The sequence below is a fragment of the Pseudorasbora parva genome, chromosome 2 (genome assembly GCF_024679245.1).
Source record: "Pseudorasbora parva isolate DD20220531a chromosome 2, ASM2467924v1, whole genome shotgun sequence".
Taxonomy (NCBI): Eukaryota; Metazoa; Chordata; class Actinopteri; order Cypriniformes; family Gobionidae; genus Pseudorasbora; species Pseudorasbora parva.
The window spans coordinates 39,013,876-39,035,292 of record NC_090173.1 but is presented as its reverse complement, the minus strand read 5'-3'; the positions used below and the strand labels follow the sequence as shown (position 1 = coordinate 39,035,292).

Below are 21,417 nucleotides of genomic sequence, written 5' to 3'. Positions count from 1 at the left end.
GAAACTATTTTTTAATGAATAGGCTATACATTTTTATAGTTATGCCAAATTTCAAATATTTTAATAGGGTAGAAATTTTTAGTACAAAATATTTGTAAAAATCCTCATCTTTAAACCTGTACAGGTCACGGACATCTGGAAACTGATATCAGAGGGCCTTTGAATATTGTTGTAGTCAAAGGGCTGGGTCTTGGTGTTAGGCATTTTTATCCAGATAATCATTGGAAAGCAAATAAATATTAAGGGTTTTTATTTTGTGTTACAGCATGCTGTAAAAGCCCGATATATTCAAGCAAAATCGAAGAACAAACTGGTGTGACGAAAATCAGGACAAATTAAGTTTGGAGTTCGAAACAGCTTGCCAAAGTGGACTTTCCAGAAAAGTTTGTACAGGGCCACCACCAGAACACAAAAAGACCAAACCCCCCATCCAGCTTTGGGACAGAACTTTTTTCAAAAATGTAATATGGGGCCTTAATTTGATAGGAGACACCCATTAGATTCGGTTCTGTTATTTATTTCGATTTTTCGACTAAGAGAAAGTAGTACTAATATTATAACTAACTAACATATATAACTAAAAAAAAAAAAAATCATAATGTAAAATGTTGACTGTAGGAGCTGTTGTAGAATCTTCAGCATCCAGATGACTTTCCTTTTGTATGGAGAAATGTTTAACAAAACTGCCCAATTGTTACCTCAGCAGCTTAGAATTTTTCTACAGTAGTGCAGTCCTTTTTAAAGCATTAACATTGTGAAAACTGTTAATGGAAGAGGGGAACAGTGGTTGTCCTGACAAACCAGGTTTATAGAACAATAAAACACACTTGTACTCAACTGTGAAGCCTGACTTGAGAAGAGTTACAGCACAGCTTCAATTCATAAAAGGACTTTCATTGAATGCTGGTTTACCAAAAGTGACGTCACAAGGTTTAAATGCTCTCCTTTTCGACACAATGCCATAATCCTACCAGCGGCCATTTCAGTGGAGTCGTGCTGGGTAGCTGTAAAACGGAGAACGACCATATACTGAGAGCTGATGGGAAACCAATTTTCTTTTTCTCCAGGGAACATATTTCACATGGTTCTGGTTCCACAAAATGCTTTGACAATTTTCTTGAAAATAATAAGTACCAATAGGAGATATAAATATAAAAGTTGGCCTCAAGAAAGTGAGGGATCAGTGGACATGCTCACTAATGCTGTGGACACCAGCGCCTTCATTTAACACCGACAGACATATACCCTGGCCCAGATTAAAAAAAGCTCCCTGTGTAACACCTGATCTGAAATCCAATCCCATATTGAGTGCATGTGTAAGTGAAAATTGAGGTCATACTAATCTGTTCCTCTGTCTCTTTCTGTCAAACCATAATCCAATCCATAACCATGCCACTGAAGCCATACAAAGTAAATGCATAAACCTGCTTTTCACCGAAAGGCCATAATCTACAGCGTGTTATAAAAAAAGAGGTTCATAAATGATATCTAAAAATCAAGTTTGTACCACTTTTAACCGTAAAAGAGGTTTAGCATGCGAATGTGTGAATGGAACCTGAATTATAATCATGACGCTGATGATTTGTATTCAGTTCTATACAGCACAATCATAATCCTGATTGCATTTGCTGCTCAAAGTGGATATCATAATCCAGAAGTAGAAAGGCAGGATGCGGGGCTTTCAGAGAAAAAGAATAAAAAAGAAAACAGAGCCAGCATGTGGTCTTTAGTGTGATTCCTCTGTTACTTCTGTCACAGTAAAATCAAAGAGCAAAAACGCAATGTCAATCACTTCCTGGAATATCTCTGAAGCAACAAAATCATTTATTTCACTGTCTTGAAATGTACTGCCTTTATTTTTAATCACTGGTAACACATTAATAGTCCTTTTAAAAAATTAAAAAATAAAAATAAATTTGCTGATAACCACCAGTGTTCGGGGAAAGTTGCTTTTAAAAAGTAATGCGTTACAATATCATGCTACCTTCTAAAAGAAAGTCAGTCGTATGACTTGGTTACTTTCTATGGAACGTAGAGAGTTACAGTACTTCTGCGTTAGCTTTGCTCACCTGGGCTGGGCTTTTTTGTTTTTTTGTTTTGTTTTTTTAAATAACAAATTCAGCTAAATGTGGCTCTTTCCCACCAAAATTAAAAATGTTTAAGCCCCAGGGCTCAGACTGAAGGAAATGCAAATTCATGCCTGTACAGTAGAGGGCACAGCTCAAACAAACCGTGCTGCCAATTCTGGATTGCAGAAGAAAATGAACACAAACGTGATGTTCATCAAAAGTAATTTAGACTTATTTGTATGGCTGAATTCGAAAAGGTCAGCAGCACAGCCTGTGGTTGGAAAGTGAGATTAAATACATAATGTGTTATTGCATTGTACTGTTTTTATTCACTTTGAGAAATACTGAATACTGTTTTTTTTTTTTTTTGCAAGTGAGATAATTAAATGTCTGCTCACATTTAGTCAAGAACTACAATAACCATTATGTGCACCCACAACACCTACACTTATGCTGCTATCACGAGCTCATCGCATTCAAGTTTTATCTTGACCGGGCATTCATGTCCAATTTTTTTACTTGGAAACTACAATTCGGACAGCATGTGAAGGCAGCATAACTCACGAGTTCTCTCAACATGTGGACAAAGAGAGCTGTCAGTCATTGGGAAAACAAAGCAACTTGCATTACTTATTTGAAAAAGTAACTCAAATATTTTGTTGTAAATTTAAAAGCAAAGCGTTAGTTACTTGAAAAATGTACCCCCAAGACTGATAACCACCATGTCTTTTGGACTTCCTCTGTGCCTCAATGCTGGTTTGTTGAAAATAATCAATAACCAGCATAAACTAGCTTGGACCAGCATGGAAATCCATGGGGAAACTGATCTGATAACACGATAAATGAAGCTTAAACAATGTGTTTTTGTCTTCCGTTCCAGCTGCATCTGCCCTTCCCAGTGTTTCTCCTGCTCTATGAGTCATCTAGTGTAGCCACATTAGCACCTTCACAGTCAAGTCCGACTCTTAGCGCTGTCTGGAGCAGCTGTGTCAAATGTAACCTTCCCAGTCTGCTCATTACAGTCTCTGTATCCCTGCCATTAACTGGGTCATGGTAATTCAGACACCCACAAGTGGCTATTACAAGAGCTCTGACTGTACAATAACTTAAAACCAGCCAACATGGAAATAAATGTGCTGCTCTAAGACATCTAACCCAACAGAAGCACCTCACCCTGTCCCATTAAAATGCGCCTTGCGTCTTTTCTTGGTTATACGGCCGTTTTGTTCTTCTATGCAGATGAATGTGGTTTGATGAATATCATTTTATCAGAACAGATGGACAAATAAATAATGTTTTTTTTTTTTTTTACAACAGTGATCCACCAGAGGTTTGTCATTTTAAATAATCAATTTTTCTTGTTTGCTGTGACAACAATCTTTCAGCTTCACGTTACCCACAACCAGAGCTACTTTTCAGTTATTTCCTGAGACAGCCGTCCCGACACCTCTAAAATATAAATTATAGAGAGTATCAAAGTGTAATTGGGTAAACGAGGTTTGCAACATGGATTTCTTTGCACTCTCTCATTAATAACATATTATTTTGTTTGAAATAGAAACCATCTTTTACAATTTTATGTTGTATACCAGTGCTAGGTTACTATCACATTATATATATAAAGTGACTATACAATACCAAACCAAAAGTTTGTAATAATTAAGCATTTTTTATGTTTTTGAAAGAAGTCTCTTATGCTCATCAAGGCTGCATATATTTGATTGAAATGCAGTAAAAACAACAATACTGTAATATTATTACATATAAATATTAAAATTAACTGTTTTTTATTTTAATATATTTTAAAATGTAGCCTAATTTATGACATTACACACAAAAGCTGTATTATTGCGCAATATTATTAAAATATATAATAACTGTTTTCGATTTGAATATATTTTAAAATGTAATTTATTCCTGTGATGCAAAGCTAAATTTTTAGCATCATTCCTCCAGTCTTCCGTGTCACATGACCCTTCAGAAATCATGCTAATATACTGATTTACTGCTCAAGAAACATTTATGATTATTATCAATGTTGAAACTATTTTTTAGGATTCTTTGATGAATAGAAAGTTCAAAAGAACAGCATTTATCTGAAATAAAAAGCTTTTGCAACATTATAAATGATTATACTGTCACTTGATCGATTTAATGCATCCCCTAAATAAATGTATTCATTTCTTTAAGTTCTTTCCCAAAAATAAATACAATTATTACCAACCCAAAACATGTACAGTAGAAAGATAAATAATAAAGTATAAATCAATGAACTTTTACACTCTTACAAGTCAATTAAAAAAATTTGGTCAGCATAAATGGTTCAAATATGTAATTTGTAATTGTATTAGTTTCTTACATGATGATCATTAGAGAGCTCTCAGTATAAAATGGGACTTCTCAGTACACTTCCTGCAAGAAGGCATAAGTCAAGATTGGGGCCACGGTGTCTGGCATGTCATTAAACATTCAACACTGTCTCGATTAGAGGTCTCACAGTGGAATTTTTTTTTTTGTACGATGGTATGATGTTCACGATCTGCTTCATCCCTTGAGAGTGCACCTCCTTGTAATCAGTATGTCTGTCACGACTGAGACTCTCGCTCTGACATACTCACAATTTAAACCATTCACATGTCTTTTTCATGAGTTTAACCTTCAAGCAAAATAACTCCATTGCCAGAGTACATTTTTATTAGATCGTCCCTGGCGGAAAGTAACACATACACATCTAGTATTTGCTTGGGTGTGCTGACACTTGTACTAGATGAAACAGCTATTAGATATTGTGCATTCATGAGTATGTGCGTGTCAGAGAAAGTGTATGAATGCAACCTTGGCAATGTCCTTGACTCTGTGAGAAGCTCGCTACAAAGAACAACAGTATTCCACCACAGCTTGGAAACAAAAAATCCCCTATTTTCCCAAGGGAAGGACTACTAAGTAGCATATTTACAATAAGATACCGTTGGGGTTTTAGCTCTGAAACATAGTAAACTAGATAGCCAGTGACAACAATGATAACAAAACTATCAACAATGATAAATCAAGGAGAGAGACAGATAGTTTCTCAAATGTTATTGGCCAACAGTGTGATTTAGAAATTTGTTATTTCCCTGCAGTTTGGAAAATTTGACTCTCATTGGTCAATTGTGGCATCCTGCAGTCAGATACTTCCTAATATTCACCATAATCTGCGGCAAACCTGTCTGAAACTACTTTTTATGTTCATACTTTCATTTTACACAGTGAAATCACCTTTACAAAAACAGTTATGGGTACTAACAATGAACAGAACTCCAACTCTGTCCAGATGCTTTCTAAAGCTCAGCGATTGTAAACACTGTAATCCGTAATGATGACCGTAATTGATTTTACCATATAAATCGCAGTGTGAGTCCAAATCGACCATAAACAGTTGAAGAACTAGTTATTCAACTCGAACTTCCATTGAATGGATGACTTGAGCAGGACATTTCATTTAACAAATAACGGGTTATTTCACCAACACATGAAAATTCTCTCATTAATTACTTACCCTCATGTCGTTTGACACCCAATAAGACCTCCGTTCATCTTCGAAACACAAATGAAGATATTTTTGTTGAAATCCGATGGCTCATTCAGGCTTTCATTGACACCAATGACATTTCCTCTCTCAAGACCCATAAAAGGCACTAAAGGCTTCGTTACAAAGTCCATCTCATTACAGTGGCTCTACAGTCATTTTATGAAGCGACGAGAATAGTTTTTGTGCGCAAAAAACAACAACAACTAAATAACGACTTATATAGTGATGGGCCGATTTCAAACCACCGCTTCGTAAAGCCTAGAAGCATTTTGAATCAGCGTATCGATTCATGATTCAGAATTGCCAGACTTACGGGTGTCGAACGACATTAGGGTAAGTAATTAATGACAGAATTTTCATTTTGGGGTGAACTAACCCTTTAATTCCTCACCACCAGATTGTTCATCAACAAAACAAATGTGTATTTTTTAATTTATTGTGGTGCAGACATGGGAACTGTATTAACTATCAATATCAATGCAAAGCCCAGCACTAACGTGAAAGACTAAAGTTTGAAAAACATATCTAACTCCATCCTTTATCTTTACCCAAAGTAATAAGAACAGACAATCTGCATTTATAGACAGTTTTAGGTAATAGTGGCCCACAGCTGATTAGCATTAAGACAGTAATAATGCAGGTTAGCTGCAAACACTAAACTATGTATTTTGAACACTCCAAAGAAAAAATATACATCAATAATTACTCTGAGCTTGTCCAAATAAACTTGATATTGACCCACAGAGGAATTATGCAAATGTCTATAGACCACTCATTTAGGAGGTTCAGAGTCGATTCTTTCTTTTGGGAGACAATGATTTTCTTTATCGTGCACTTTCAACGTTTACAACTTTTTTACAGAATGTTTAAATTCATTAACAGCTATTACTGCATGAAAAAAACATAACGGCACATTAAAATGATCATAAGTAAAGACATTTATAATCTTACAAAAGATTTCTATTTGAAATAAATGCTGTTCATTCAAAGAATCCTGAAAAAAAGGCAACATTGATAATAATAAGAAATGTTTCTTGAGGATCAAATCAAATCAGCATAGAAGGATTTCTGAAGGATCGTGTGACACTAATGATGCAGCATCATTACTTTTCAGCATTTTTATTTTGTTCATAATATTTCACAACATTACTGTTTTTGCTGCATTTTTATTATTAAATAAATGCAACCTTGGTGAGCATAAAATACTTTTTTCAAAAACGAATCTAAAAATCGTATCCACCCCAGACTTTTGCATGGCACTGACTGTACGATGCCATGCAATTAAACAGATTAACCACTCAAAGTCAGCCCAAGGAGCCTTAAACTTACTTTTTTGACATTTTCCTGTTGGTGTGTATCCAGTTTAGAGGACAGGGAGCAAAGTGGGATTATAACAAAGTATATAATAGATAATTCCCAGTGATGAATTGGACGTCAGTAGGCACATCCTGGCCTGTTTAACTTTCAACGAGTGGATCCATCTCCTCTAGAGTTTTGGAGGCAGCTCAAAACAAAGTGCCAGAGAACTAGAGCAGAGTGAAAAATGTTCAGGAACTGTACTATTAGACACCAGAAACCCTCCAGCGGCTAGACCAAAATTAGAAGCCTCGTTGTAACCAAGACTACACCCTATTTTAATTCTCCATGGAGTTAATTAGGCCAACGTGGTTTCAACACTACTACTATACATAATGTTTCCACAGTACTCTGCTCAGGTGGTTTTGTGAAACAAGAGTGTGTGGGAAAATGGTAGCGGATATATCCTCAAGCATGAGAAATTCCTGTGATTTTGTAGGATACCTGATGGAAAGTCAGACTGGTATTTTGCAAAACATTAATGCAGATTAATACAATTTTTTTTTTTTTTTTTTTTTTTTTTTTTACTGTGGTGGTTAATTAAATAATGCTGGCGTATGTTAATATTTGTTAAAGAGCAGGTTAATGGTTATTGCAAAAAGACACAAAAAACTGTGTGTCAATATGGATGGCATACGTTTGAGTATGATTCATTTAATTTGCCAATCTTCTTATCCATATTATATATTGTCCCCTATCTATACCTGTCAACAGGGGTGGAAATAGCCGAAATTCACTATAGGCGGACGCTATATTGGAAAGGTGTTTTTTTATATATTAGTGCTGTCAATCAATTAAAAAATTTAGTAATTAATCACACATTTTTCTGTAATTAACTGTGATTAAAAAACATTGCTTTTTTATATTTTAATAGTTTCACAGTACTCTCCAAATGAATAGAAACAACTTAGTATAGTTTAATATTGTTATAATGACCTCTTTTTATGAAGGCTAGTATCACTGATACTAAAACTGTTACGGATGTAAAAAATGTTAAATTGTTAAAAAATGTTAAACATTAATGATAGACATCCAACATTACAGTGTAAATAAAAGCTATATCCATTAAAAGTGAACTTCACACAAACCCATTAATATACAGGTCTGGGGGTCATCTGGAACATTTCACACTTGAGTGGGAAAAGGTTACACAAACAGTTACATTACTTAGTTTGTTACAGTAATATTATTTAGATTTTTTTCTACATTATTTTCTGAATTCTACAATTTATCTTGGGTTATTTTAATAATAAAGACTAAGCATAATTGATAATTGATCATTGACATTGATTGTTATTAATAAAAAGGAGAAACTAGTAATTGTCTCTAAATGGGCTGATTGGCTATTCCCTCTAAAAACACAAAACATCTGGGCCGTAGTCGCATGCTTTATTAATGCTTTATTAATGCTTTTACTGTAAAGTTTTGCAGTTTAAGGGGGATTTATTTTTATTTTTTTGCCTCAGTTTATAATAATTTAAATATATGCATTTATATAAATGCAACATTTTGTGTAAAATCCACTTTTTAAAAAAATGTGGTTTGGTTTAGCTGACTTTTACTGGAAAACAAACACTATTCAAATTAAAATGAACAAATTTTCCCTACAGCCACTATATGGCTGCTTATTTATTTATTTTTATATTTATGTTTAGACATTTTAAAAATCATTATTATTACAATTTAAAAAAATGATTTTTGGGGTAGGTGGTGAGCTATAAGTAGCTAAACATTTAATATTTTTTTTACAACAACCCACAGTAATACTATCCTCCTGGGACCCAGAAAAAAAAAGTTTTTCGAATTTTGTATTTTTTCATGTCATTAGATTGTTTAGAGCACAAGAAACAAATGGACACATTATTTTTTAGAAAAATGATATTGTATGTTATGATATGTCCTCTGTAGTTGACACCAGGACTCAGTTGTTAATTTTTTTTAATGAAATTAAATTGCATGTATAGGCAAAAACAATGGGATTTATTTTTAATTAATACATTTTTAAGTTTCAGGATTTTTTTAAAAACAAACTTTTTTTTTTAAAGATGATTCTGAGCTATGTTATAAAAGATATAACTGAATTTTTTGATATACCATCTTAGTTTATGCAATATGTGGGTAAAATGGCCATACTTGGATTTTCCCATTCAATACAATGTATCGTTATATTGCATCTAATTTGCATATTATTGTGTTCCTGGTGCAACATGTAATGAAAAAAAGAAGTGTAATAAGGGGAGTAATAATTGGCAACATTTTCATAATAATATGTAATATTTCATAGGAATATTGTTATGTAATTTATTTCCCTATTTACTGTTTGTGTCTCCAAAATGCCTGATAAACATGATTTATGTCCTGGTGTCCTCTACAGTGGACATTTATGAAATCAATGCCCTGTTTTGTAACAAAGAGTCATATTTAGATTAGAAACCCCATAGCATTTTCCTGAGATGTTGATTTATAACAAACAATTAGAAAATTAATCTGATTTAAATTATAATTACAAAATATTATCATATTTCCATAAGAGTGCTAAACATTAATGTCAGCCATTTTTAAAGACCAAGAAGTTGTTGTTGTCCTGGTGAAACCTCCAAACATTTGGTATCTGTGCAAAGCCCTGAATGTGCTCTATAGGACATCCTGACTCAAAACTGTGACATGATGTCACAGAAACTCACTAAAATAAAATGTCCACTACAGTGGACAAAAGTCTATTACTGCGTCCCAGGAGGTTAAGTGATGTAAACTGTTTTTACATATTTTATACATATTTTAGTCAAATATGCCTACGTGTTGTAAGACACGTTTTGCATTTGTGACATTATTGGCCTGTGTTTTCATTGCATTTACATTTTTGACCAGCATGGGTCTATTTGTGTGTGATTTGGGCATATCATGTATTTCTGGATTAGGCTACAGTGTCTAGAGTGGACCATGATAGACTGTAACAAAAAATGACTGGACGTTAGCCTACTGTTTTGAATCGATAACGGGAATCCGAGCTCTTTTCGGGCAAGACCGAAAGATCATTTTTAGATGATCATTTATTTATTATTATTTGTAGACCGGATAATTTAATTTAGCCAACGTTAACACATCTTTATCCATTTCAAAGTTTCTGTTATGGCACCTGTTAAAGTAACGGTTTCTATTCAGATTGTCGGTCACAGTTAACCATTTCAGATAATTTACCTCAAGCGGGCAGCTTCTGTCAGCCAATGGAGAAGAATTTCCATGTTGGCCGGTAATATTGGCTAATCACAAAAGTCGAAATTGCGGAGCCAGTATCACTTAATATCCGCGACGTTTTATTATTATATATTACTATTATAGACTATTGTAGACTATTGGGCGGTACCCTATGGGCACACCCCCTTTCTGTCAATAAAACAAGTGTTTCTATTTGAAACCCCATGAGCTGGAGAGTGACTGGGATATCCCATCACCGTGTTTGCTCTTGAGCAGATCGGGTTGCCACAGGGTGGGCTGTCCATATAGCTATAAAAGTAGGCCTACTGCAAATCTATTTTTAAAAGTATGGAAATAAGCGTTTGCTACATGCAATTAAATCCTAATACTATGACTACTGTCATTACACTCAGTAAAAATAATTGGGTGAGGGCTAATACCAACCCAGCAGGTTTTATATGAATGTATTAGCTAAGAATAGGTCAGCTGAATTAGGAGGAAACTTAGTGTGCCTGCTATCCAGGCAGGCAGGGTTCGACTGCCTAGAATTTGATTGTGAATTGCATTTAAATATTCTCACAGAGTCTCTGTAAATTGTCTAGTGCGTTAATGGATTTTGCTGATTATCCCACCATATTACCTTACCTCCTTATCACCGCAGAAAAGAGCATCTCCAGTCAGAATGAATGCCCTGCCGTTAAACCAGTGAATCATCTGTTCTCTGCACTAGAACGACGATAGGCATTCTTTTACACAGCTGTAGATCTAGGCTTTATATTAATATTATTTATATTAAGTCTATGTATAATTTGGTGTTTAATCAGGTTTATCCGCAAACATAAATGTAACGCAGGCAGCCAACATACAATTATAGAACGTTGTGCAGCAGCGCCATCTGGTGTCTTGAAGACGTAGCAGGCTTTTTTTATCCACTTTATTTTTTCATGTAGAAGCGGAAGCGGGCGCGGCCTTTTGTCATTTTAACGTGTCTGGCTTCCGTTGTCATTGGATTCCAGTTATTTCAAAACAGCTCGTTATTCTGCTTGATATTGCAAACCAAACTGGTATTTCTTACTATATTTTAATTTGGACTTAATTGGAGCAAACAATTGTAGGCTACTGTAGGCTAACAGTTCACTGCATTTTGATATGTTCTCCTCAGCAGTCAGCTGCTAATAAATAAAGTCGAGAGAGAGACAGAAAGAGAGAGAGAGAGAGAGAGAGAGAGAGAGAGAGAGAGAGAGAGAGAGAGAGAGAGAGAGAGACAGAGACAGAGAGAGACGTTACTTCGGCGTTGAAAAGGTGGATACCTCACATAAAATATCGCCACGATCTAACTGATATCATTGAAATACGTAGAATTTCAGACAAATAGAAATATTATATAGTATATCCCTAAATTAGCTCTTTAAATTAAAATGCATTATAAATAATACAAATAATAATCATTTGATGGTGAGTAGCGTGATGACAATTTTCATTTTGGTGTGAACGTTATCCCTTTAAATACAATTCTAGGCTATTCAAAATGTTAATTATTTTAACAGCATGTAAATTGTGTAGGAAGGAGCCATAATCATATGCTTTGTTCATAATATTTTCTTAATGTACAGTGGGGCAAAAACGTATTTAGTCAGCCACCAATTGTGCAAGTTCTCCCACTTAAAAAGATAAGAGAGAGGCCTGTCATTTTCATCATAGGTAGGCTACACTTCCGCTATGAGAGACAGAATGAGAAAAATCACATTGTTTGATTTTTAAAGATTTTATTTGCAAATTTAATAATGGTTAATAAATATTTGTTCAATAACAAAAGTTAATCTCAATACTTTGTTATACCTTTGTTGGCAATGACAGAGGTCAAACATTTTCTATAAGTCGCCACAAGGTTTTTACTCACTGTTGCTGGTAGTTTCATTTCTCTATGCAGATCTCCTCTAGAGCAGTGATGTTTTGGGGCTGTCGCTGGGCAACATAGATTGTCAACTCCCTCCAAAGACTTTCAAATGGGTTGAGATCTGGAGACACCAGGACCTTGAAATGCTTCTTACGAAGCCACTCCTTTGTTGCCCAGGCGGTGTGTTTGGGATCATTGTCATGCTAAAATACCCAACCACGTTTCATCTTTAATGCCCTTGCTGATGGAAGGAGGTTTTTACTAAAAATCTCACAGTACATGGCCCCATTCATTCTTTCCTTTACACCGATCAGTTGTCCTGGGGCCTGTACCATGATGGTAGTTTAACAAACTCAGGGTTACAGGATTAGTTTTGAGTTGACAAAACCAAACCGATGCAATCAGGCTTAATTGGTACCATGATGGAGCTCATCAACTTTCTCTGTCAACTCAGGCTTTAATCTTTAAGCTATGATTTCTTCACGCGCGTGCACATAAAAGAGTGACGTCGGCACTAAACAACCAATCGCGTTCGATATGGATAGAGCGAGAGCTATATATTTTTCCGCGGAGGAGCAACAGCTTATTCTTCAGAAATATGAAGAATATAAGGCTGTATTTCAAGCACGCAGCAACACTGTGTCTGCTGCCAAAGCAAGAGAAGAATGTTGGAGGAAGATTGCTGATTGCATTAATGCGTAAGTGTAAAAAAAAAACATTCTATAGGTCATTCATGTAAAATTATGTGTATAAGCTACACTGCAAAAATGCTCTTCTTACTTAATGTTGTCTTGTTTCTAGTCTAAATATGTACAAATTCTTAAATCAAGATGCATTTACTAGATAATTGAATGACATAAGATATTTTTTCTTGAAAATAAAATCAAAATTAATTGAGTTTTTTCTTAAAACAAGCTAAATGGGGTGAGAAAAATAATTGTATTTCTGTGTGGGACAAAACCAAGAGAATTTCTGTTTTGTCCCAAACAGAAATAAGATTATTTTCCTCTCTCCATTGGCAGATATTTTTGTTTGTTTTAAGCAACTCACTTAATTTTTATTTTTATTTTCACACAAAAAAACTAAATATATATATTATGTCATTTAATTATCTAGTAAATACATCTTGATTTAAAAATTTTGGAAACCGAGAAACTACTAAAGAGCATTTTTTTTTTGCATTGTAATGCAGCTACTGTATATGTGTGTTTGCTTGTAACACTTTACAATAAGATATTTGTTAAAATAAGTTAATGCATTAGCTAACATGAAGTAACTATGAACATAAGTTTTGCATTGATTTTTTTTTCTTTGTTAATGCTAATGGCAACAATTCTTCATTTTACTTCACTGTGCTAATGTGAAGTAACTAATGTTAACTAAGGCCTAACTAATGTTAACAGCTACAACTATTGATTTTAAAAAATGTTTTAAATGCTAAAATTAAATGTGTGTGTGTGTGTGTGTGTGTGTGTGTGTGTGTGTGTGTGTGTGTGTGTGTGTGTGTGTGTGTGTGTGTGTGTGTGTGTGTGTAGATGGATAGATATCACACAACATATGTGCCAATGTATTGGCTATTACATCCTAAAAAAAATTATATTCATTGACTTTTAGATGCAACCCCAACTCCAAACGTTCTTGGCAGCAGATCAAGACAAAATATAAAATTATAATTCAAAGTGGTGAGTATTTACCACAACCTTGTATTATTTTTGCGAACATTTTATCATAAACACTTGTTTGCAGCAAACAGAAAAAAGTCTGAAATACGTAAAACTGGGGGAGGGCCACCTCCTCCAGAATACACTGTGGCGGAGGAGTTGGCTATAAGTAATAATAAGGGAAGGCCAATTATGGATGGCATTACAGATGCTGTGCAATCTGACCCTGGTGCTGGCTCCTGTAAGCAAGTGACAATGGGTATGTGTGCAATGCATTACTATATTTTATTTTATTTGATTACTCTAATAACTTCTAATTTTTCTAACTTTCTGCAGTAGAGGGCAATGCAGTGTCCCTGTTGAAGCCTGCACACATGCACGCAGTCTCTCACACAGATGTCAGTATGCAGCAGACAGAACACCATGCATGAACATAGCCTGCTTTATAACAGTTATGCTTTACATTGGCCTACTTTTATTTATTAGGGTAACGCAAATGAAGACACTCTCTCTGTGTGTTCTGAAACAGCTGCTGAGGTGAATGCACTGGACTTTTTTTTATTATGACACACATTTGAATGTGTCATAAATAAGTGACTGGCCATTACACTTATCTTTATAGGATTTTTCACAACCTGCCCTAGAAACTGAGGCCTCTACTTCAATGGGCTACAGGAGGAATGTGAACAAAGTAATGCTTTAAACCATTGACATAAATTACAGTCAGTCCTAGTCATGCCACTTTTTTTTTTTTTTTTTTGATTTGGCCTCCAGAAAACTTTAAATTGTTTGTGGTGGAATTATGTTTCAGGTGGAAACAGACTCCGTCAGGGTCCTTTATAAAAGGAGTCTAGAACTAGACTGTTCCCTAAAGGAGCTGGACTGTGAGCTGAGAAGGCTCCAAATTAAAAAAATTAAATTGGAGATCAAACAGCTGGAAAAACAGATCTCAGTATGTGACCTTATTTAACCAAGTAACACTTTAGTATGAACATTCTATGAATATTTATTAATTTAAGTGAACTTTCTTTTGCTCTTTCTTCCTCCCTAGCCAGAAGACCAATAAAACAGTTTGAGACCAGTCTACAGTGTCAATGTGCTTTTATTAAGTAAAATATTGTGTTGTGATTGCATCTCTGACAGCTGCCCCAGCTGGGTGGTCAAGTGTGATGGGGTCAATTTCATCGGGGAGAAGCTGGTTTTGTGGTGGTACTCGCTCCTTTCTGATGGTGGCTATATTGTGCAGAATGGCACATGCAGCCACTATCTGAGATGCCCGCTCTGGTGACACTCTTAAGCGCCGAAGGCAGTTGAAACGTGCCTTTAGGATGCCAAAGGTCATCTCGATCTTGACCCTGGTTTTACTGAGGGCCACATTGAAGCGGTTTTGTGGCCCTGTGTGAGGATCAGGATGGGGAGTTAGCAAAAACCTCTGGCATGCATAACCCCTGTCTCCTACCAACAGGCCATCAAAAAGCCCTGTCATGGAACAGAAAAGGGGAAAATTGTGTAAGTTTGTCACAACTAAAATGAACACTTCAGAGTGTCTTGTACTGTACCAAATTTAACTTGCCTTCCTCAAAGCGCTGACACAACACAGACTCACGGAAAATTCGGGAGTCATGCACTGAGCCAGGCCATTTAGCATCCAAACTTGTGATCATGCATTCATGATCACAAGTCATCTGCAGATTAAATGTACGGTAAATCATTGTCCTGTTAAAGTTATTATTCAGTGAAATGTTCATCTCAATGCAAATGAAAAATCCTCTCACCTGAACATTAAGGCTGTGAAAGGACTTTCTGTTTACATAATCAGCCTCATGTTCTCCTAGAGCAGTGGAGATTGCAACGTGTGTGCAGTCTATTGCTCCTATGACTCTAGGGAATCCTACACACTAAAAAACGTTGGGTTATTTTTTTAACCCAACCGTTGGGTTACACATATTGGGTCAATACGTTGGGTTATTTTGCAAAATGTTGGGTTATTTTAACATCGTTGGGTTATTTTTAGTAATAACCCGGCCGTTGGGTTAAATACGGTTTCCCCAGTGACGGTTCAAATTTTAACGGCAAACCGTCCAGTTACTGCCAACAGAAGACGCTGCTGCAGCCTGATTATGAAATGAAAGGTAAGACATGCCATTTTTTTATGAATACAACTCTTATAACATTATGTATTGTGTACTGAAACGTTGAATATAGTCGAAAACTGAATTTTATTAAAAAAAATCACTTTAATGCTCTCTGGAAAAATGAGACACATTTGGAAATAAACCATAGCTATCCCAGTTAGCTCGCTAGCAGTAATAAAGTAAAAACATTATTCTAGTGTACCTATTTAGAAGCTTAATACGGCGATAAAGAAAGTAAGTAACTTATGCCTAGTCTGAAATCACTATCTAATGCCGCGCGGAGCATTATCAGCTCGACCCGTGCAGCGCGAGCTCAGACCCGGTCACACGACACCACAGCAGCGCTGTGAGATCCAGGGGGAAGCGTTTGAATTCGCCGAATATCCAACAGTATAACTTACTACTCTAAATATCTGTTGTGAGATGAATGAGTGCAGATATTCACAACAGCATTGACGCAGAAAACTGAAATATTGTGCTAACAATTTTAACGTTAGTTCACAACAGTTAGAATGTTTTCCAACCCACAAATTACCTAGTTTTAAGTTAACACAAACTGCAACTATGATAATTTGGCAGAAATGTGGTAGGCCTATATTCATAATGAATGTTGTCATATGAATATATATATGCATGTTACTATTAAACGTATTACAGGAGTAGCTAAATCATACAACCATAGTACGTTTTCTTATGAAGCTATGACAGTTTTTGCCTTTATTTTAATTATGTTGTACTAAATGTGTTATATACCTGTGTTTTAGACCAATGGATTCATTTGTGAAGCAAAGACTAGAACAGTTGAACCTCTGCCATTTAATTAAAGGTGAGTACGATATTGAAACAAGTTGTACACAATTATTTTTTAAAGACTAGTTTACTTTTCTGGTTATATTTTCCCCCCTGCTTCATTCTAATGCAGAGGGAGGATTGGATCTCAGTGGTTCTTGACTCTAGTCCTGGAGTATCACCAATAGTACACAAGTTCGATGTCTTCCTTATCTGACGCACATTTCCGGGTTTGGAGTCTCTAAGTTGGTAAGTTGAATAACATTAGATAGGCCAATGCAGTGCAGGGTCTACTACAGAACCAGGTTATTTGGGAAACAACCAGTTTATTATTTTTTTCAGCTGTCTTCTCTCATTTTCATACAATATGTTTTAATTTCAATAAGTTGTTTTGGTTGTGTCTAAGTGCATATGAAATCAGGTCCACACATTTGGTATAGGTGAAAACTTGTTTTTTTCTCTTTTTCTGTAAACTTGTCTTTCAAAGATGATCATGGAGAAATTGCCTTTAAAACCCTTCCTGCCATCCTGCCATTATCGCCATACCTCACAAATGGACAACATGGTGTGTCCAACATATGCTGAAATGAAGAGAAGCTTAATTACATTCACCCATCAGCCTGTAAGTTAAAGCAACACTATCAAATTAGCTTTGATAAAGTGCACTGCTCATATGCATCCATTTATTATTTCCTTTAGTGATTTTGTTTGTTAATAGATTATCCAATAGTTTACCCAAAAAATATCCCATAATGTACTCACCCTCAAGTCATCCTAGGTGTATATGACATTCTTCTTTCAGACGAACACAATCAGTTATATTAATAAATGTCCTGACTAATCCAAGCATTATAATGGTCAAAATCTGAAGCCCAAAAAAGTGCATCCATCCATTATGAAAGTAATCCATAAGGCTCCATGAGGTTAATAAGTGCCTTCTGAGGTGAATCAATGGGTTTTTGTAGAAAAAAATATCCATATTTAAAACTTTATAGACTAAAATAACAAGTTTTCGACAGACAGCCTTCCTTATTCAACTTACAAAGAAAGTGTAACGCCTCTCGCAATTCAAAACGGTTACGCTAAGTCCAACTTAATCGTCTCTGCATTTACGTTTTTTTACGCTACGTCCGACGTTATTCTCACAGCAGTTACGCTTTTTTCAGAAGTTGAATACTTAAGGCGGTCCATTGGAAGCTAGATATTTTACTTTATAACGTGGTAAATATGGATATTTTTCTTACACAATCCCATCAATTCACTTCAATGGGTTCTTATTAATCTCCGGAGCCGTGTGAAGCACTTTTATAATGGATGGATGCATTTTTGGGCTTCAAATTATGGGCTTCCATTATAAAGCTTTGAAGAGCCAGGATATTTATTAATATAACTCAGATTGTTTTTGTCTGAAAGAAGAATGTCATACACACCTAGGTTGGCTTGAGGGGGAGTAAATCACGGAGTCATTTTCATTTTTGGGTAAACTATCTCATGAATTACCCTTGTGTTGTTATAAGACTTTCGTTGTTCTTTGAAACACAAATGTTAAAGAAATTTGCAAGGTTTCTGTCCCTCCATTGACGACCTACGCAACTACCACTTTAAGACTCAGGACAGACAGCTTTAAAGTAATCCATGGGATTCAAGTGGTTTAACCTCAGTTTTATGAAGCGACACGAGTGCTTTTTGCAACAACAACACACAAAAAAACATAACACAACAACATTTGCTCTCTTTTCAACACAACACGCATGCGTCAAGAGGCTCTCGTGAACATGTGTTGAGATGAATGTTTTGTAAATAAAGTGGTAAATTATGGTTAAGAGATAGAATATACGCTTGTCACTTCATAAAACTGAGGTTGAATTACTGGAGTCACATGGATTACATTAATATCTTTACTGCCTTTCTAGGCCTTTCTGTGTTCAGAAGATGAACCAAAGTCTTACGGGTTTGAAACAGCATGAGGATTAGTATGTTGATTGGTGAAAAATTAACAGCAGATGTAGTGACTAATTAGTGACAATTTGTTTAATTCAGTACAACACTGCTTCATTGTAACTTTTACGTAATTTAACACTGCTGATGTTGTCACAGTGCAAGCAAACTGAACTTTTTTTTATTCTTTTAAGGTTGGAACTAACATGGAGCATTAGCTGAACAGTGAGACAAGCCAGGATCCAAATGACGATGCTTGGGGACAAAGAGACCTCGCTGACTTTCTTCATTTTCATTGTGGAGGCAGTTGAACAGAAGACCTTATTTCAAGCACTGGCTGTATGTTTCAGATTTTTTATTTATTTATGACATGAACTATCCAAAGACCTCTGCCCCATTTGGGAGATTTTGTAGCATGCAAACTTGAATATATATTTTGCTGCCTCATTAAAAACTTTGATTATCATAATTTGTATTTGTTTTGCTACTTAAGGTATGTTTACAACACATCAAGGCATACAGTGTACAATGTAGATTTTTTAATAAAGTTGTTTATTTCTGGAAGAATTTAATATTATGAATTTGTGTATTCTGTCCATATTTGTATAGGTTTTTAATTTAATATTTGTTGTGTTCATTTTTAATTTTTGTTTTGTATGTACACCTTTTATGTATGTTTACCTTATGTACATTTTTGTGTATTATGTGTGCTGTGTATTTTGAATTTAATATTTACACATTTATGTATATTTACAATAAATATTTACTCCCCAATATTTAGTTTGACATTTAAAATATATATTTTAAAGCACATGTATTGTTTTATACAAATAAAAAATCTGTATTTGAAAACAATGGGTATTTTATTTATTAAAATAATGGCATGAATAAAAATAAAAATTTAACTCAACTGTTGGGTTACTTTTAACCCAACTGTTTTTTAACCCAATGCATTGGGTTAAAATAACCCAACGTTGGGAAGGTGCTATACCAACCCACAGTTGGGTTACGTGTTGGGTTATTTTTAACCCAACATTTTTAAGTGAGTATTATAGGATTTAAACAAATATATTTATTCTTAAGCTAAGGTATAATATATTTAAGTGCTCTAAATAAAATCTGCTTTAAAAAAAAATAAAACAAATAAAGATCCTGCATGTGAACGGTTAAATTGTTCATATGTCACGCTATCAATATCTTACCGGCAATTTTATAAAAGCCCTCTTTTATGGACATGGTCGATAAATGTCCAGGAAACACAATGAAGCCATTTATGTACCCCTGCAGTGCAAGGACCACCTTGCGAATGGTTCGACAAACCGTGTTTTTCCCAAGGTTCTCTGCATCACCGATCGCATACAAGTATGTACCACTTGCAAAAAATCGCAACGCAATACATACCATTTGCGGTACAGTAAGGGCATGGCTTCGACGAGTCACATTTGCAATGTGCGGCTCAAGAAGTTCGCAAATATAACAGATTCCTTCTGCGGAAAATCTGTATCTTTCATATAAGTACGTATCAGGAAAGTCAAGAGGATTTTGTCTGTCCCTAAAAACTCTTTCTCTACGAAGTGCTCTTCTAACAATTTGCACGGAGATGTCCACAGGATTTGGTAGAAAAGGTGAAGCCATTGCAACAGACTCTGAGAATTTGTTACGTCATCTATATTTTTTATTTGCTCACAGCTGATTGGTCACACTTAAATCTGAGCTCTCGAATCCAGAACATAACCTGCCCCGGAGCAGGTTAGCCGTGCAGCGTAAGATACCATGGCAACGAACACTGATTAAAGCCGAGCTACTTTAATGGTACCTAAAACCCAGGATTGGCACAAACTAAGCTTAAACATATCTGGCTAGCCAGCTAAACCGGCTTCATGGTATAGGCCCCTGGTCCCTTTGCAGAAAAACAGCCCCAAAGCATGATGTTTCCACCATGCTTCACAGTAGGTTTGGTGTTCTTTAGATGAAACTCAGCATTCTTTTTCCTCAAGTTTTTACCAAAAAGTTCTATTTTAGTTTAATCTTACCATATGACATTCTCTATATTCCTCTTTCTGGATCATCCAAATGCTCTCTAGCAAACTTCAGACAAGCCTGGACAAATCTGGCACTGCAGGATTTGAGTCCCTGGTAGCATAGTGCGTTGCTAATGGTAGCCTTTGTTACTTTGGTCCCAGCTCTCTGCAGGTCATTCACTAGGTCCCCTGTGTGGTTCTGGGATTTTTGCTCACCATTCTTGTGATCATTTTGACCCCACAGGGTGAGATCTTGCATGGAGCCCCAAATCGAGGGAGATTATCAATGGTCTTGTATGTCTTCCATTTTCTAATAATAGCTCCCACAGTTCTTTTCTTCACACCAAGCTGCTTACCTATTGATATTATATTCGGTCTTCCCAGCCTTGTGTAGGTCTAGGGCTAAAATTTAGTTTCTAGTGTCCTTTGACAGCTCTTTGGTCTTGGCCATAGTGGAGCTTGGAGTCTGACTGTTTGAGGTTGTGGACAGGTGTCTTTTATACTGATAACGAGTTCAATCAGGTGTCATTAATACAGGTAATGAGTGGAGGACAGAGAAGCCTCTTAAAGGGATAGTTCACCCAAAAATGAAAATTTGATGTTCATCTTCTTACCCCCAGGGCATCCAAGATGTAGGTGTGTTTTTCTTCAGTAGAACACAAATTAAGATTGTTGCTCGTATAATGTATTTAAAGGGGTAATATAAAGGGGTAGAATTTTAATTAAACCACATTGACATGCATTATACGAGCAAAGGTTGGAGTTAAAAATCTTAATTTGTGTTC

At 35.5% G+C, this 21,417-nt stretch overlaps 1 protein-coding gene and 1 long non-coding RNA gene across 2 annotated transcripts; one reads left to right on the top strand and one right to left on the bottom strand.

The window, feature by feature from the left end:
- Positions 1–14,833: 14,833 nt before the first annotated feature.
- On the bottom strand, positions 14,834–20,510 carry LOC137053809 (putative nuclease HARBI1). The gene is made up of 4 exons (XM_067428975.1): positions 19,814–20,510; positions 15,525–15,640; positions 15,323–15,434; positions 14,834–15,228 (listed from the first exon to the last, which is right to left on the bottom strand). Exons 1-4 carry the CDS (start codon positions 20,244–20,246, stop codon positions 14,855–14,857), a joined length of 1,035 nt encoding a protein of 344 aa, XP_067285076.1. The 5' UTR covers positions 20,247–20,510; the 3' UTR covers positions 14,834–14,854.
- On the top strand, positions 15,715–17,152 carry LOC137053763 (uncharacterized). The gene is made up of 3 exons (XR_010899950.1): positions 15,715–15,881; positions 16,649–16,710; positions 16,807–17,152. It is a non-coding gene; the product is annotated as an uncharacterized lncRNA (long non-coding RNA).
- Positions 20,511–21,417: the final 907 nt, after the last annotated feature.

Bases quoted from the DNA above. Each gene is read 5' to 3' on its own strand.
- LOC137053809 (XM_067428975.1), bottom strand. From the start codon at position 20,246: ATGGCTTCACCTTTTCTACCAAATCCTGTGGACATCTCCGTGCAAATT. The intron at 15,641-19,813 runs GTAAGATATTGA...TTTAGTGTGTAG, and splicing joins GGGCTTTTATAAAATTGCCG to GATTCCCTAGAGTCATAGGA. The intron at 15,229-15,322 runs GCAAGTTAAATT...GTTCCATGACAG, and splicing joins GTGTCAGCGCTTTGAGGAAG to GGCTTTTTGATGGCCTGTTG.